The 17,479-nt window shown below is 45.1% G+C and overlaps 1 protein-coding gene and 1 long non-coding RNA gene across 3 annotated transcripts in view; one reads left to right on the top strand and one right to left on the bottom strand.

The window, feature by feature from the left end:
- Positions 1-436: 436 nt before the first annotated feature.
- On the bottom strand, positions 437-2,422 carry LOC144260533 (uncharacterized). The gene is made up of 3 exons (XR_013345029.1): positions 1,869-2,422; positions 1,287-1,349; positions 437-810 (listed from the first exon to the last, which is right to left on the bottom strand). It is a non-coding gene; the product is annotated as an uncharacterized LOC144260533 (long non-coding RNA).
- Positions 2,423-2,557: 135 nt separating this feature from the next.
- The window catches only part of ELP2 (elongator acetyltransferase complex subunit 2), a 117,679-nt gene continuing 102,757 nt past the window's right edge, over positions 2,558-17,479 (top strand). Inside the window, exons 1-4 of one of the 2 annotated variants that reach the window (XR_013345239.1) lie at positions 2,558-2,858; positions 5,351-5,429; positions 12,296-12,366; positions 15,545-15,701. Coding sequence is in view for 1 of the 2 variants with exons in the window: in XM_077810843.1 (XP_077666969.1) it covers positions 2,727-2,858; positions 5,351-5,429; positions 12,296-12,366; positions 15,545-15,701 (439 nt within the window). In the remaining variant the exon portion in view is untranslated. The remainder of the gene's footprint in view (positions 2,859-5,350; positions 5,430-12,295; positions 12,367-15,544; positions 15,702-17,479) is intronic. The other variant, XM_077810843.1, reaches the window with a different exon arrangement.

The raw sequence follows: 17,479 nt of genomic DNA, 5'->3' as shown, positions 1-17,479 counted from the left end.
GCTCTGGAATGCATGACTGCTACCACATCTGTTTCTGCATTATGTTTTTGAAGCAGAAACTCTAATCAGTTTGATTATGTGACAAGCTGTTTCATCCCCTTCTACTTTTTCCAGCAATTTTCTAGGTCATGATTGCATGAGACTTCCCTGTTTAACAAAAGGATTCGAGGAGATTTTCTAGTGTGTCTTTCAGCAAGCAAATTACATTCATTGTTTGGACATTTAAATTTTGACACAGCAATTTCTGTTTGGTAAAATTATTCAGAAATACATTCTCTATTATGTGAGGCACATCTATGCATTTAGCAGTGAAAGCCATTTGTAAAATATTTACAATTTAGTCCTTTCAATAAATATCGAACAGAGATGCGATTAATATTTATTAAATTAAATCCAGCACCTTTCACAAGCACTATTCAACTTTCAATTTAAAATGTTTAATCTAAGTATTTTAGATGTAGAGTAAAAACTTGTGTTTGATGTCTGCTTTCTTATCTTACAAAATGATTTCATTGTGTTTGTGGAATATACTGTAGAGTGAAATTATTGTGGCAAGTTACATTTTTTAAAAATGTAGGGTAAGTAAATCTGGCTGGTAAAAGAAAACAGTGTTTTCCCATCAAAGATCATGTAGATACAGTCTATAAACATTCTCACAGGGAATAATTCCTCACCCTGGATCATCCCCTTCTGTGGTAAATCCTACAGGGGTGGGTTCAGAGGGTAGACGTTTCTGCAAGAGATTATTATTGTGCTAGAGATGTGGAATTTCCCCAGTCATGGAAATGACCACAGGGCCATATCCCAAACCTGGAAGAAAGGGAAAAGATGTTCTTGTGGTTAACATGATTGTGACCCAAGAGAACTGAGTTCTATTCTTGGCTGTGTTACCCAGCTTTAGATAAGGAGTCTGTAAGTCACTCACACCAAAATGTTCATAATTATGTTCCTTATTTTCTGAGTGCCACACTTGGGACTCCCAGACCGAAATTGTGACTCCACTAAAATCAATAGGAATTTTGTCTTGTTTTGAGGATCCTATTGAAACCAACAGGTTTCCTACTTCTAGAATCTAATTTTCAGAAGCGTTGAGCACTTACAACTGTATTTGATGTCAACAGGAGCTGTGGGTGCTCAGCAACTCTGAAAAATGGCATCCTAGATTTTTCAAGTTGGGGACCTAGGTAGTGAGGCACTCAAAATTAATGGACATAGGTGAATTTTGGCCTTAATTGCTCTGTTCTTCAGTTCCCTATCTATAAAATGGGCATAGTAATACCACTCACCCTTCACATGGGTCTTGTGAAGACATTCATTTATTTTTGTGAGGCACTATGGTGATGGGTACCCTAGAAAAGAAAATGAATGATTCTGGGCTGGGTTTGGTTTGTGTACAGCACATTAGGCATAGAAGCAACACACTGAATAATAATAAATAAAAATACTGAATAGCTCCCTCATTCACCAAGTACCTTTTATCCTGTGCACTGAATGAGGCAGAGGTCCCAAGGATAAAAATGTGGCAATTTAATTAAAGATTGTATCACAACGCATATGCACAAAAGGGCAGAACTAAGACTCAGCAGCAACAGATAGCTCAGTGGTTTGAGCATTGGCCTGCTAAACCCAGGGTTGTGAGTTTAATCCTTGAGAGGGCCATTTAGGGATCTGGGGCAAAAATTGGGGATTGGCCCAGCAGGGGGTTGGACTAGATGACCTCCTGAGGTCCCTTCCAACCCTGATAGTCTATGATTAATTCTGACATTTTCTAACTTCTGAGTACTTGACTATGCAACGTGAACAGCTTTTAACATTTTTGTGTGTGTGTGTAGTTAAAAGTACACATTTACGAGGTGTACAAAACACACCTACAACACTGTGTGATCAACATCTTTGGGACCCCGAAGCAGATCTGTCACTCCATTTTTAATCCATAAACATTTTTCTATTCCACCGACAGGTCCACGATGAGAAAACTCTGATTTAATGTTCCTGGGACTTGGTTCCTTTTGAAAATCTTAATACATATGTAAGAAAATTAGGGCGACACATCCACTGCCACGTGTCCAGGACAGAACAGGGCGACCAAGTGAGGCGGGGTATTGAACACGACTCGAGCAGACACCTTCCCCACGCGCGGGGCGGGCTCCGAGCGGCGTCTCCCCCAGGCCACCCGGTCCCGCAGCCGCTACGCCCGCAAGCCGGGGGAGGCAAACGGCCCAGCGAGCACCACCAGCGGGTCTCGGAGGCGGAGAAGCGGGAGCGGAGCGAGCGACGCCGTTCCGTCACCGCCCGGAAGCGGCCGCCGACCCGGGGTACGATCGCCACACGGACGGGCCAGCGCCACGCTGAGCACGTGCTTGGCGTCAACGGACGCGGCGGCGGCTGCCGGAGAGCCCAGCTTTCTGCCCGGGCTGCCAGGTCCGGGCTGCGCGGCTGCTCTCCTGGGGTCCGGGCGGAGTTAAGGGCGGAGCAGGGTGTGGGGCCACGGGGAAGAGGCGGGGCAGGGCACCACGTGGTGCCTTACGCAACTGCGTACGGCTAGGGAGGGGCCTGTGACTCGTGGGTGAGAGTGAGGCTGAGGGACCTCAGAGCCTGGCTCCCGGTCACAGCCCCGCCCTCTCGCGGTGGCCCCGCCGGCGGTGCCTCCCGGACGCCGTACCCGCCTCGCGCGGCGTCGCACGACGGAAGCTGCGTGAGGTCAAAGGCGGCGGCGCGCGAGGGAAATGGCGGCGCCGCTGGGAATCGGTCACGTTGCCTGTTGCGCGAATCGGGCTGGCGGCGGGGCCGTGTCATGGGGGCGGGGCGGGCTCCTGGCCTTCGGCACCTGCCGCTCTGTGGCGCTCTACGACCCCGAGGTGAGGGGGGCGGGCAGAGGTGAAGGTAGATCGGACCGGCTTCCCCAGGCCGGCGATTTAAAGGGCCTGGGGTGCCCGGTAGGGGCCGGAGCCCCGCTGCTGGAGCCCCGGGGTAGCGGCGGTGGTCGGGAGCCCCCCGTGGATCCGTGGCTAATTTAAAGGGCCGGGCACTTTAAATCGCCGCTCGAGTCCTGGGGCTCCCGGCTGCCTCCACAGCTGTAGTTCCCGCGGTGGTTTAAAAGGTCCGGGGCTCCCAGCCGCTGCAGCCCCAGGCCTTTTAAATCTGGAGTTAAAGGGCCAGGGGGTTAATGGCCCCGCCTCTTCTGGTTGAGGCCCCGCCCCCCCGCTCAGGTCTCAGGCCCTCCTGGGGGCGGGACAGCTACCTCGTTTGTCCCCCAGGTAGCGCTGCTGCTGGGCCCGCTGGCCTCGGGAGTTCCACTGCCCGTGCCTCGGCTGCCGCCTCGCAGCCTGGCCGGGCTAGGCACCCGGCTGCTCAGCCCCCACCGGTGGGCACGCGCCGTGCTGGGCCTCCCCATTGCAGCCCCGCCCCACAGCGACTTGGTTAACAGCTCCCGGCGGCCCTTCTGCTGCATGCGCTGGCCGCGAGCCTCCTCAGCTGTGTGCGTAGCGGGGAACCGAGTCCATGGGCTCGCGCTGGGCTGGCAGCACTTACCCTGCATGGAAACCCATGTTATAACCAGGCCAGCTCTCTGTGCGTGCAGATGGGCCTGGCCCCCAGGGGCAGGATGTCCTGGGGCTGCCCTCAGCGACTGCCCCCGAGAGCAGCGGGTGTAGTGTGAAAACTGCTCTCTGTCTTAAATTTGCTACCAGTAGCCATTACTGATATTAAACTGCTATCTGACCTACTCTGATACTGTAACAGCAGAAGTAAATTGTAATCAGTATCAGTTACTGATATGTAAAGTTGTTCTTATTTGCTAACTTGTCCTAATTTGCTGAAACTTGACAGTGGTGTGGGATGGAAGCATAAAGTCTTCAGCTTCCAAAGAACCCTGCCTGGGGTATGTGTGTATCAATTACTTCTTAATTGGCTGAGGGCATTTAAATGTCATTTATTTTGTAGCTGCATTTACTGTGCAAACACAACATAGCAAATGCAATACTAGAAACACAGATGTCTTTGCTAAAACTATAACTACTTATACATACTTTCAATGAGTATTTGTTATTAACATATAAATTAGATAGCACAGTGACACATCTGCACAATAACAAATGATGAAGTGCTAAGAGTAATTCAGGGAGTCCCAGCAGCAAATAAGACAAGTTTGTGAACTGCTAAGATTCCTTAAAAAAGAAAAGGAGTACTTGTGGCACCTTAGAGACGAACAAATTTATTTGAGTATAAGCTTTCGTGGGTGAGCTGTAGCTCACGGAAGCTTATGCTTAAATAAATTTGTTCGTCTCTAAGGTGCCACAAGTCCTCCTTTTCTTTTGCGGATACAGACTAACTTGGTTGCTACTCTGAAATCTAAGATACTTTGTGCACTTTTATAAAGTCATAAGGGATTCTTTGTTTGTGAAGGGATATATGTAAAATATTTCACTGAATCAAATCTCCTGCAGCACCTCAGTAAGTCACATCAGACAGAGAGGAGCTGCGGTGACTAGGCATTGGGATGCCTGTGCCTTTAAGAACCCAGTGGGAAGCCCATGCTTAGATCTGCTGTCTTGTGAGAGGGAAAATGAAAAAGCCCCTCTGACCAAATTAAAAAGCCCCTTTGCCCCCACACCCTATTTTTGCAAACACTGGTGTCTCAGTCCACTGGGGTAACTGTTACCCTCTCTACCCCTGCCTGTGCTAGGGTTTTGCCCCCTGCTACCCTCTGGCAGCACTTCACCTCTGGGCTTAACCACAGCTCCTATCCCCCATCCCTGGTTTTGTCCTTCAGCCCATATCCTATCCCTGCCTCGATCTGCTTGAACGCCCCTGGCCAGTCAGTTTCCGTCTCCTGCTCACCCCCCTCCTTCAGTTCGCCCCCTTTGCCTCTTTTTAACCTCCTGTAAAAAGCAGTCTGCAGAATCTGATGCCAAGTAAAGGCAGGGTGAAGGGCTGTGGCTTCAGCAGATGTTATTGAGTATGCTCAGGTCGTGTAGTACACCATAAGCAGCAAATTAAGACAGAGAGCAGTTTTTCTTTGCTCAGCCTCCCTCTGGCTGGGCATCATTGTGCATCTCCCTTCAGCTTCCTGTTCTCCGCTTTGCTTCTGGTGCCGAGGCTGCCAGCCGCATGGCTGCCCTGAGTGGTTGAAGGACCCGCCTCCCATTAAAACGCTAACATCAAGAAGGTGTTTGATCTTTTTTTCTGTAACTTGTTCCTTCTTGAGCAAGCTCTCCAGGACATCAGGAAGTTGTTAGATAAATGACCCTTCTTAAAGCTTTGGCAGTGTGGCTCACCTGTCCTCATTTTTATAAAACATAAATTTCCTCAAAAACAGTTGGGCAACTAAACATTTTCTTTCTTTTCTCAGAAAAGAAGAGTAGTTGCTACACTGAATGGTCACACTGGTAGAGTTAATTGTGTGCAGTGGATTCACAACCAAGATGGCTGTAAGTCGGAGTGGGCAAACTTTTTGGCCTTAGGGCCACATCGGGTTTCCGAAATCGTATGGAGGGCTGGTTAGGGGAGGCTGTGCCTCCCCAAACACCAAGGCATGGCCCAGCCCCGGCCCTGGCCCCCTATCCGACCTTTCCTGCTTCGCACCCCCTGACGGCCCCATTCATCCCTCCCTGTCCCCTAACTGCCCCCAGAACCCCTGCCCCTGACTGCCCCCCGCCACCCCATCCAACCCCCCCCGGTCTCCTGTCTCCATTCAACCCCCCTGTTCCCTGCTCTGTGACGGCCCCGACCCCTATCCACACCCCTGACCACCATCTTGAACTCCCTGCCCTCTATCCAATCCCCTCCGCTCCCTGCCCCCTTACCGTGCTGCCTGGAGCGCTTTTGGCTGGTGGCGCTACAGCCGCGCCGTCCAGAGCACCAGGACAGGCAGCCGCGCTGCCCAGCTGGAGCCAGCCACGCCACCGCGCAGCACAGAGCACCGGGTCAGGCCGCGGCTCTGCAGCTGTGCTGCCCGGCAGGAGCTCGTCGCCCAGAGCGGTGACGCAGTGAGCTGAGGCTGCAGGGGAGGGAGAACAGCAGGGGATGGGCCAGGGGCCGGACAGGACGGTCTCGCGGGCTATAGTTTGCTCACCTCTGCTGTAAGAACTAACCAAGCTGTGTTTGCAAATAGCCACTTTTGTTCTGTGCTAGAACAGGATTCCTGTTTTTCATGTGCTCATCTGAGGACTGTTGAATCCTGGATGCTGTCAACTTGCAATCTCATCAATTTAAAAATTTGAATTAAGTAGTTGTTTGGGTGCTTGGGGGGTAGGCGAGCAGTGGCGCGTGGCCCGGGACCCTGCTGGTGCTGGGGGAGGGGGTGTTCTCTGGAAGTGGCCACACAGCTCTATGCTCTGCCTCCCACCCTGAGCGCTGGCTTCACAGCTCCCATTGGCTGGGAACTGCAGCCAATGGGAGCTATGGGGGCGGTGCCTGAAGGTGAAGGCAGTGCACCGAGCCCCCTGGCTGCACCTCTCCCTATGAGCTGAAGGATGTCGCGGTTTTTGGGGCGCTCCCACCAAGGTAAGTGCTACCCAGAGCCCTCACCCCCTGCCATGCTCCAACCCCTGAGCCCCTGACCCAAATGTCTGCTGCTGTGGGGGAGTGGGGGCGGGCGGTGGCCCGAACTGCCCTAGCAGCGGCCACTGTGGCTGGCCCAAGGGCTGCCCGAACTGCTCAGATGGCCCGAGGGCCAGCTGCACTGACCGCTGTAGAAGTCACGGAGGTCACAGAAAGTTATGGAATCCGTTACTTCCGTGACCTCCATGACAAACTCGCAGCCGTAGTCATTAGAGGAGGTTTTGGAACAAATTGCTAAATTAAACAGGAGTAAGTTACCAAACCAGAGGATATTCACCTAAGAGATCTGAGGGAACTCAAATATGAAATTGTAGAGCTGCTAACTGTGTTACGTAACCTATCATTTAAATCAGTTTCTGTACTAGCTGACTGGAGGATAGCTAATGTGACACCAATTTTTAAAAAAAGCTCTGGAGGCGATCCTAGCAATTACAGACTAGTAACTAACTTTGGTACCAGGCAAATGGGTTGAACCTGTAATAAAGAAAAAAATTATCAGACACATAGATGAAGATTTTTGGGGAAGAGTCAACATGCCTTTTTATAGGGAAATCATGCCTCTTCAATCTATTAGAATTCTTTTGAGGGAGAACAAATGTGGACAAGAGTGATCCAGGGGATATAGCACAGTGGTGACCAAACTTTTCCTGTCATGACCCCCCTTACCAGTATTGGAATTTGTCTGTGCCCCCCCTCCATTGCTGTACAGTTGGCTCAGTAGAGGATCTTAGGCTGAAAGTAGAACTGGAGATGGATGAGGGGCTGGTGCTAGAGGGCGGAGAGGGAACGAGGGCAGAGTGGAGCTGTGGCTGGGAGTGGAGCGGGGTTTGGTGGTGCTCCTTCCCCACCTCCTGTCTGGACCATGCCGTGCGCTCCCCTGAACATTCCTCTGCGCCTCCCTACGGGGGATTGCCCCACAGTTTGGGGGCCACTGATACATCATACCTGGACTTTTAGAAAGCATTTGACAGGCATTTTAAACAAAGTATGCAATCATGGAATAAAAGGGACAGTCCTCTCATGCATCAGTAACTGGTTAAAAGTCTGGAAACAAAGGCTAGGAATAAATGGTCAGTTTTCTGAATGGAGACAGGTAAATAGTGGTATCCTCCAAGGATCTGTAGTGGGACCAGTGCCATTCAACGTACTCATGAATGATCTGTAAAAAGGTTTAAATAGCGAGGTGGCAAAATTTGCAGACAATACAAAATTATTCAGATAAAGTCCAAAGCAGACTGCAAAGAGTCACACAAGGGATCTCACAAAACTGGATGACTGGGCAACAAAATGGCAGATGAAATTCAGTATTGATGCAACGTAATGCACAATGGAAAACATAATCCCAACTATACATACAAAATGATGGTGTGTAAATTAGCTGTTACTACTCAAGAAAGAGATCTTGGACTGAAGAATAACTCTCTGAAAATATCTGCTTTCAATGTGCAGCAACCGTCAAAAAAGCTAAAAATGTTAGGAATCATTAGGAAAGGGAAAGATAATAAGATAGAAAATATAATGCTACTCTATAAATCCTTGGTACTTCCACATCTTAAACACTGAATTCAGTTCTGCTCACCCCATCTCAAAACAGATAGAATTAGAAAAAGAGAGAGACAACAAAATGACTAGGGATATGGAACAGCTTCTGTATGAGGGGAGATTAAAAAGAATGTGACTTTTCAGCTTGGAAAAGAGAAAACTAAGAGGTATGTATATCTGATACAGGTCTATAAAATTGTGAATGTTGTGGACAAAGTGAATATAGAAGTGGTGTTTACTATTTCACATAACACAAAAACCAGGGGTCACCCAATGAAATTAATAGGCAGCAGATTTAAAACAAACAAAAGGAAGTACTTCCCACAGTTCACAGTCAATCTGTGGAACTCATTGCCAGGGGATGTTGTGAAGGCTAAAATATAATGGTTTCTTTAAAAGGATTAGATAAGTTCGTGGAGGATAGGTCCATAAATGGCTATTAGCCAAGATAGTTGGGGATGCAACCCCATGCTCAGGGTGTCCTTAGCCTCTGATTGCCAGAAGCTGGGAGTGGATGACAGGATGGATCACTCAGTGATTGCCTGTCTTTTCATTCCATCTGAAGTACCTGGCATTGGCCACTGTTGGAGGACAGGAAGCTGAACTAGTTGGACCATTGTTCTGACCCTATATGGCCATTCTTGATACGTCCTAGGGTACTTAAGGAACTAACTGAAGCAATCCTCGGAGCCATTAACAGTTATCTTTGAAAACTCCTGAGGATTGGAGAGGTCCTGGAAGACTGGTGAAGGGCAAACATGGTATCTTTATTTAAAAAGGGTAACAAGACTGACTCAGGGAATTATAGCTCTGTTAGTCTGACTTCAATACCTGGAATAATACTGGAGCAAATTTTTTATCAATTTGTAAGCACCTGGAGGATAATCAGGTTATAAGAAATAGTCAGCATGGTTTTGTAAAGAACAAATCATGCCAAACCAACTTAAATTTCTTTGATAGGATTACCGAACAAGTGGATAGGTGGGATCAGTAGACATGATATACCTTGATTTTCAGTACTATTTTTGACACAGTTCCATGTGACATTCTCGTAAGCAAACTGGGAAAATGTGGTCTAGGTGAATTTACTATAAGGTGGGTGCACAGCTGATTGAAAGACCGTACTCAAAGAGTAGTTATTAATGGTTTGCTGTAACATTGGGAGAGCGTATCTAGGGGGGTTGCACAGAGTCAGTCCTTGGTTCAATATTGCTAGTCAATATTTTCATTAATGACTTGGATAATGGAGTAGAGAGTGTGCTTATAAAATTTGCAGATGACACCAAGCTGGCTGGGCTACAAACATTTTGGAGGATAGGTTTAAAATTCAAAATGACCTTGACAAATTGGAGAATTGGTCTGAATTCAACAAGACTGAAATTCAATAAATACAAGAGCAAAGTATTTCACTTAAGCAGGAAAAATCAAATGCACAGCTACAAAATGGGGAATAACTTTGTAGGTAGTACTGCTGAAAAGGACCAGGGGGAAATAGTGGACCACAAATTGAATATGAGTCGTCAATGTGATGCAGCTGCAAAACAGGCTAATATGATTCTGGTTGAATATGATTGAATATGATTAATAGGAGTGTTGCATGTAAGACACAGGAGGTAATTGTCCTGCTCTACTTGGCACTGGTGGGGTCCCCTCTTGAATACTGTGTCCAGTTCTAGGCACCACAATTTAGGAACAATGTGGTGAAATTGGGAAGAGTCCAGAGTAGAGCAACAAAAAACCTGACGTATGAGGAAGGGTTGAAAAAACTGGGCATGTTTAGTTTTGAGAAAAGAAGACTGAGGGGCGACCTGACAACTGTCTTCCAATATGGTAAGGGCTGTTATAAAGAGAACAGTGATCAGTTGCTCTGCATGTCCATTGAAGGCAAGACAAGAAGTAATGGGATTAATCTGCAGCAAGGGAGATTTAGGTTAGATAGTAAGAAAAACTTTCGAACTATAAGGGTAGTTAAGCTATGGAATAGGCTTCCAGGGGTGATCATTGAGTCCCCATCATTGGAAGCTTTTAAAAACAAGTTGGACAAATACCGTTAGGGATGGCATAGGTTTACTTGTTCCTGCCACAATGCATAGGGCTGGACTTGATGACTTCTTGACGTTGCTTCCAGCCCTACAGTTCTATGATTTGTATAAATCGGTGTACTAAAAAAAAAAAAAAAAAAAGACTCCAAACTAGGGCTGTCAAGCAATTTAAAAAAAAATTGTGCTTAATTGCATGATTAAAAAAAATTAATCGTGATTAATAGCACGATTATTCACACTGTTAAAAATAATAGAATATTATTTAAATATTTTTGCATGTTTTGTACATTTTCAAACGTTGATTTCAATTACAACACAGAATACAAAGTGTACAGTGTTCACATTATATTTATTTTTGATTACAAATATTTGTGCTATAAAAACCAAAAGAAATAGTATTTGTCAATTTATGTCATACAAGTACTGTAATACAATGTCTTTTATCATGAAAGCTGAACTTACAAATGTCGAATTATGTACAAAAAATAACTGCATTCAAAAAAAAACAATGTAAAACTTTTGAGCCTAAAAGCTCACTCATTCCTATGTCTTGTTCAGTTAGTCACTCAAAAAGTTTGTTTATATTTTCAGGAGATAATGCTGCCCACTTCTTGTTTACAGTGTCACGTGAAAGTGAGAACAGATGTTCACGTGGCACTGTTGTAGCCAGCTTTGCAAGATATTTAAATGCTAGATGTGTTACAGATTCATATGTCCGTTCATCCTTCAGCCAGCATTCCAAAAGGACATGCGTCCATGCTGATGATGGGTTCTGCTCAATAACAATCCAAAGCAGTGCAAACTGACTCATGTTCATTTTCATTATCTGAGTCAGATGCCACCAGGAGAAGGTTGATTTTCTTTTTTGGTGATTCGGATTCTTGTAGTTTCCACATTGAAGTGTTGTTCTTTTAAGACTTCTGAAAGCATGCTCCACACCTCGTCCCTCTCAGATTTTGGAAGGCACTTCAGATTCTTAAACTTTGGGTCGAGTGCTGTAGCCATCTTTAGAAATCTCACATTGGTACCTTCTTTGCATTTTGTCAAATCTGCAGTGAAAGTGTTCTTAAAACAAACAACATGTGCTGGGTCATCATTGGAGACAGCTATAACATGAAATATGTGGCAGAATGTGGGTAAAACAGAGCAGGAGACATACTATTCTCCTCCAGAAGTTCAGTCACAAATTTAATTAGAGCATTATTTTTTTAACGAGCGTCATTAGCATGGAAGCATGTCCTCTGGAATGGTCGCCGAAGCATGAAGGGGCATACGAATGTTTAGCATATCTAGCACGTAAATACCTTACAATGCCGGCTACAAAAGTGCCATACGAATGCCTGTTCTCACCTTCAGGTGACATTGTACAATAAATAAGAAGCCGGCTACGTTCTCTTCGTAAATGTAAACAAACTTGTTTGTCTTAGCGATTGGCTGAACAAGAAGTATGACTGAGTGGACTTGTAGGCTCTAAAGTTTTATATTGTTTGGTTTTTGAGTGGTGGTATGTAACAAAAAAAGAATCTACTTTGTAAGTTTTACTTTCACAATAAGAGATTGCCTTACGGTATTGGATGAGCTGAACTGAAAAATACTATTTTCTTTTGTCATTTTTACAGTGCAAATATTTGTAATAAAATAATATAAACTGAGCACTGTACATTTTGTGTTTTGTGTTGTAATTAAAATCAATATATTTGAAAATGTAGAAAAACATTAAAAATTATTTAATACATTTCAAATGGTATTCTATTAACAGTGTGATTAACACTGTGATTAATCATGATTAATTTTTTTGAGTTAATCGCGTGAGTTTACTGTGATTAATAGACACAAACCAAAAAAACTTAAGACACACTTAAGTTACTTGAGTGAATTTTAAAATTGGCATGCCCTTGACCGTATTCATATAAAACTTCACAAGCATTAACGTTTGTGGGATTTTTTTTCTTTACAGATATGTTCAATGGTCTGCCTAGTCTTGAACAGCGCTTAGCATTCATAGCTATCGCAACTCTTATGTTGTTAGGGAAATTTTATTTTCTGTAATACGCATCGAGTAGCTTTGTTTGTTCCGTGACTGAAATAATTCTTACTTTATAGTAGCCATTAAAAGTAGGTGTTCACATAATTAAAAAATATTTTTTTAGCTGCTGAGACGGAATTAATTTCTGGAGGATCTGATAAACAGCTCATTGTATGGGAAACACAGAATAACCAGGTAAGCAGAAATATTCGTATTGTCTTTTTGAACTATCACTTCATCAATTTTTATTTTCAAGCACAGTACCCATGAAATATTTAGTAGATTAAATTAGTTCTGTCTGCATTTCTGAACTCTTTATAATGCCTTTTCATCTCACCTAGATTACTGAAACTCTTATATGCTTCTTCCAAGTCTCTCTCTGAACTCTCGCGTCAGCATAATGTTGTTATCCTCTGTCACATGATTACATTTAATCCTATTCCTAAATATCTCTGCTGCAATTCTTTTAGTGATTCATTAAAAAAAAATTAATAGACTTATCTAGATTGTTTCAAAGACTTTTATCTCTCCCTGCTTCACTCTCTAACATCATGTAGTATACTTCTTTCCCATAATCTCATCACTCTTAGTGTGAGACCTATTTTTCTATTCACCTCTACCCCGATATAATGTGATCCGATATAACACGAATTTGGATATAACTCGGTAAAGCATTTCCCCTCTCCTCCCCCTCCCCCCCCAGGCTTGTTCAAGCAAGTAACGGAGGGGGGAAGGGCACAGAGGAACCGCTCCGCGCCGCAGCTCACCTCCACTCCGCCTCCTCCCCCCAGTGCACTGCCACTCTGCTTCTCCCCCCTCCCTCCCAGGCTTGCTGTGCCAAACAGCTGATTTGCGGCAAGCCTGGGAGGGAGGGGGGAGAATCGGAGTGGCGGCGCGCTCGGGGAGGAGGCTGAGTGGAGCTGAGCTGGGGCAGGGGACGCAGGGCAGGGAAATGCCGGTTGGTGCTCTGCACTCACCAATTTTTCTCTGTGGGTGCTCCAGTCCCAGAGTCAGTGCCTATGGCGACAGCATGTCTGGCTCTGACATGCTGCTCTGAGCGGCGTGTTAAGGCGGCGGGGCACGGGGGTTGGATAAGGGGCAGAGGGTCTCCGGGGGGCAGTCAGGGGACAGGGAGCGGGGGGAGGGTTGGATGGGTCGGGGGTTCTGAGGGGTCAGTCAGGGAGTGGGAAGTAGGTGGGGGTTGGATCGGGGGCAGGACCAGGCTGTTTGGGGAGGCACAGCCTTCCCTACCTGGCCCTCAATAGCAAGTTCAATACAACGCAGTTTCACCTTGAACATGGTAGGATTTTTTTTGGCTCCCGGGGACCGCATTGTATCGGGGTAGAGGTGTAGTTCTGTTTGTCTGGCACAGCATTCCTGTATCTCTCTTCACTCTTCTCTAGTTGGATCTAGTGAATCCACAACTGGAATACAGCATTTATTTAATGGGACTTTTATTACCAGAGGAATAGACAAATTGTGAGGAGTGTGGAAAAGATGGTTTGAAGGCTGCAAGGGTTTAAACCTTGTTGAATACGAAGTTATACCTAACACTGTCCTGAAGTGGATTATGGAAATTCAAAAATTCGATTTCAGTCAGAATCAGTCTCCCACTTGGTTGAAAAAAGAGGATTTGAAAAAAGAAATTTGCATCCAGTATGAGGAGGGCTATGATCAAAATGTAGCATGTATTTTGCACAAGAGTACAGAGAGGCACTAAATTTACAAAAGCAATTGAAGGAAGGTTTTGAAGGAGTTTGACAGATTGCAGACTTTTCCATTCTCGGTGGAAGTCTCAGTTTAGCTAATTAACCAAAACCTGAAATGAGAACCATAGAAGGATGAAGTAATAATAATAATCCAAAAAGACAGAGATGTTATAGAACCTTTCTCTTACTTAAATAACGTGACTGATCACAAATACAAATGTAAATGGTTGAGCTCCGAACATGAAGGAGAGGCTGAAATGTGACTGATGGACCTTAAGCCAGAGTGTGTTCCTGATCTTCTAGCATTTAGAGATTTCTGTCCCAAAGTACGTGTGTCAAGGAGGTTGTCAGGGTTGTTTGCATCACAGTGGTGGAAAACAGTGGGACTAAGTTATAGAAGGTGTAATAATTGAATTCAGAACTTAGTCAATTTTCAAAAGACCTACACTATGTTTAGCCAGACTACTGTCAACCAAGCATTTTTAATATGTTTGAATTGGTTTTCATGAAACTGTGTAATAGGCTAGATTAAGATAAGGTGCCAGGTGTTTCTGTGGGTGGATAACAAATGCTAGGCCTAACTAGTTACAGGATTGCAAGCTTTTTTTTTTCGGTCCGTGGGTATCATGTGATTATGAAATGTATCAGTCATGGTATGTTTGTGTTTAATTTCATAAATTCTTTATGGCTTTTAAATTTTTTTGGGGGGGAAACAGTTTGAATTGCAGAAAATTGCAGCAAGCCTGTATTAAGAAGTTGTTGGACACTAAATACGCACTCAGGGCAAGTCTACACTGCAGTGCTACATCAATGCAGCTGCACTGATGCTGTGCATCCGGTGAAGATGCACTATGCCTACGGGAGAGCACTCTCCAGTCGGCATAATTACTCCACCTCAGCGAGAAGCGGAAGCTATGTTGGTGGGAGAGTGTCTCTCACCAACACAGTGCTAGTGTGGACAGTGCGAAACTTGCGTTGCTTGGGGGTGTGTGTGTGGGAGCTTTTTCAGAACCCTTGAGTGACGTAAGTTAGATTGACTTAAGCGGTAGTGTAGATATGCCCTCAGCTATACTCATTGTTCCAAGTCTCCTTCAGTAATGTACTCCACATTCTTATAAGCCTTTTGGAAAAGAAACTTCCTTGATAAGTTCTGCAGTTATCATTAAATAGCTTTTTCTAATGATCTCATTATGACAAGGGCTCTGTGTCTGTCACAGAGGTCGCGGAAGTCACAGATTCCATGACTTTCAGTGACCACTGTGACTTCTTCCCCCCCCGATTTAGTCACAGGTATTTTTAGAAAAAGTCATGGACAGGTCATGGCACATGAATTTTTGTTTATTGCCCGTGACCTGTCCATGGCTTTTACTAAAAATACCTGTTGCCTTAATTATGACATCTGTAAGCTGTAAAATTTCCTTTTAAGAAATACATAAACATATACTGTAATCAAGTTACCTCTGTCATTTTTTTTCAAGGCTGAATGTACTTACCTCGGCAAGCTAGCCCATATAAGTTGTTAGTTTTCATATTTAACTGTTACGGTGCTCTTCTAAACATTTCCAAGAATTTAAATGTCTACATGCCTGAAAGTTTCATGTTTTCTGTTAAATGTTTTATCTTTATTCTTTGTTTAATCTTATGTAACTTTCTGTCATGTTCAGCTTGTGAAATGCATTCATCTTGAAGGCCATACAGAAGCTGTTTGTGCTGTGGATGCTGTCTACCAGACAGATGAGTCAAAAACAGAGTTAAATCTTCTAATAGCTTCTGCCGCTTCTGACTCTACTGTCAGAATCTGGTCCAAACGAGGTTCAGAAGGTAACTTTCCTTACTGTTAATACTGTAGACACGACGGGATGGCTGAAAGACCAACTCTAAAAATGGATGAATGTATACATGTTCAAGTGCCTCTATTACACTAAAGTCTCTGAATAATCTCTGCTAAAGACTGGGTGTCAGCTGGATTCTGTTTCTTCAGAACAGTCATTCAGTCAGACCTCTACAAATTCATTGAAAGCCAGGGGATTGCACTGTTGTAACTGAAGATCTTATTTGCTCTGCAGAACTATTGGCATTGGTGTAAAATAGAATCCACCCTGGGTCTAGGCTGAATTTGCAAGGATGGCAGTTAGAAAAAACGCCTTTCTCATATCCTGCAGTGTGAAGTGTTTGGCATCCACTTTTCCTTGTTGTATGAAGGCACACTAATAATTTTGGCAGCATGCAGGGGCTAGGACTGCACCTTTTTTGCGGTTCTCCAGTGTTCTTTGCCTTTGAGTCCATGCAGGGGGCAGACCAAGGACCTCCGCTTGTGGCAGGGCTTTGGGGATTCTTTTCAAGCCTCAAAAGAAAAATGAGGTAAAAGCAATTTTCCTGACTTGAAACAAAACAAGCAACCCTCCATTCCCCACTCAAACAAACAAACAGAGATTCCTGGGCTCCTTTTAACCAGGGATTCTAGGAGTCATCTCTTCATGAACTGCTTCTTACCAACGGGGGATATCTTGCACCTAGGCAATGCCTGAGGGGAGCAAGAAGCACCTTTCTGCTTCTCCATACTGCAGCTGGGGCCACATGGACCAGAATGCCTCAGGTGCAGGATCTCCTTGGACATAGCAGAGAATGACCAGGAGGCACAGGGAAAGCTAGGTGTGTGTTCTGTCCTCCCAAGCCTTCAGAAGGAGGAAGGTAGCATTCTGGGCCAGCTCGAAGACAAGGTCTGCATTGAGCTGCTTGATTGGTTGGCTGCTCTCTCGTCTGCATTGGGAATGATGGGTTGCTTACCTTAGGATGAGTAGCCTGATTTTACAGACAGCGTAGCAGACTAGTGTAGCTAAATGTCTGAGATTTTGGTTTTCCATATTAGAGATCTATCTTCTATTCCCAGCTTATGTAGCCTTTCAGTGACACCTTGCTTAATAATAATGATTGTGAAGGGTACAGAATTGTTAGCGGCAATCGGTAGAAGAGTGAGTCTAGAACTTGTAATTTCCTGATTCCCAGTTGTGGATTTTTGTTTTGTTTTGTAATGTAGAGCCTAGAGGTCCCAATCGGAGATCAGGGCCCCATTGTAATAAGCATTGTGTGCACACAGAACAACAAGTCAATCTCTGCCCTAAGAACTTAGTCTTAATAGACAAGCTAATCAAATAATAATAGATAACATACAAGCAAAATGTTGAGGTACAAAACTTGATGGTTATTTGGTGGTAGTTTCTAGTTTTCTCAAACTAGTCACCTTCTCCGTGCCCCATGTACATCCACCCCAGGCAACCTGCACCACTATTTCTCGTCCAAAGAGATCTCCCTTTAACCTGACCACCTCAGAGAAATAACTTCTTCCCTAGGCTAAATGAGCAGGGAACTGCCTAAGCAGAACTCCCCACCCCAGAAAACAACCCCCCCATCTTCCTGCGCAAACATTCTAAATTCTCTACATGTCTTTCCCTGCATTGCCACACTCTAGCAGCAGCAGGGCTGAGCATCTGTTCCTAATCCTGCCCCTGATATATGCGGGAGCTCTTCCCTTAGTGTTGCCTTTAGTTTAGGGTGCTGAGCCATTTGGACCACTGCTGGGTCTGTAGGGTGGTGGTGGG

Source organism: Eretmochelys imbricata, chromosome 2, assembly GCF_965152235.1.
Source record: "Eretmochelys imbricata isolate rEreImb1 chromosome 2, rEreImb1.hap1, whole genome shotgun sequence".
In the NCBI taxonomy this organism is placed as follows: Eukaryota; Metazoa; Chordata; order Testudines; family Cheloniidae; genus Eretmochelys; species Eretmochelys imbricata.
Note: the sequence above shows the minus strand (reverse complement) of the source record. Positions and strands in the feature narration are given on the sequence as shown.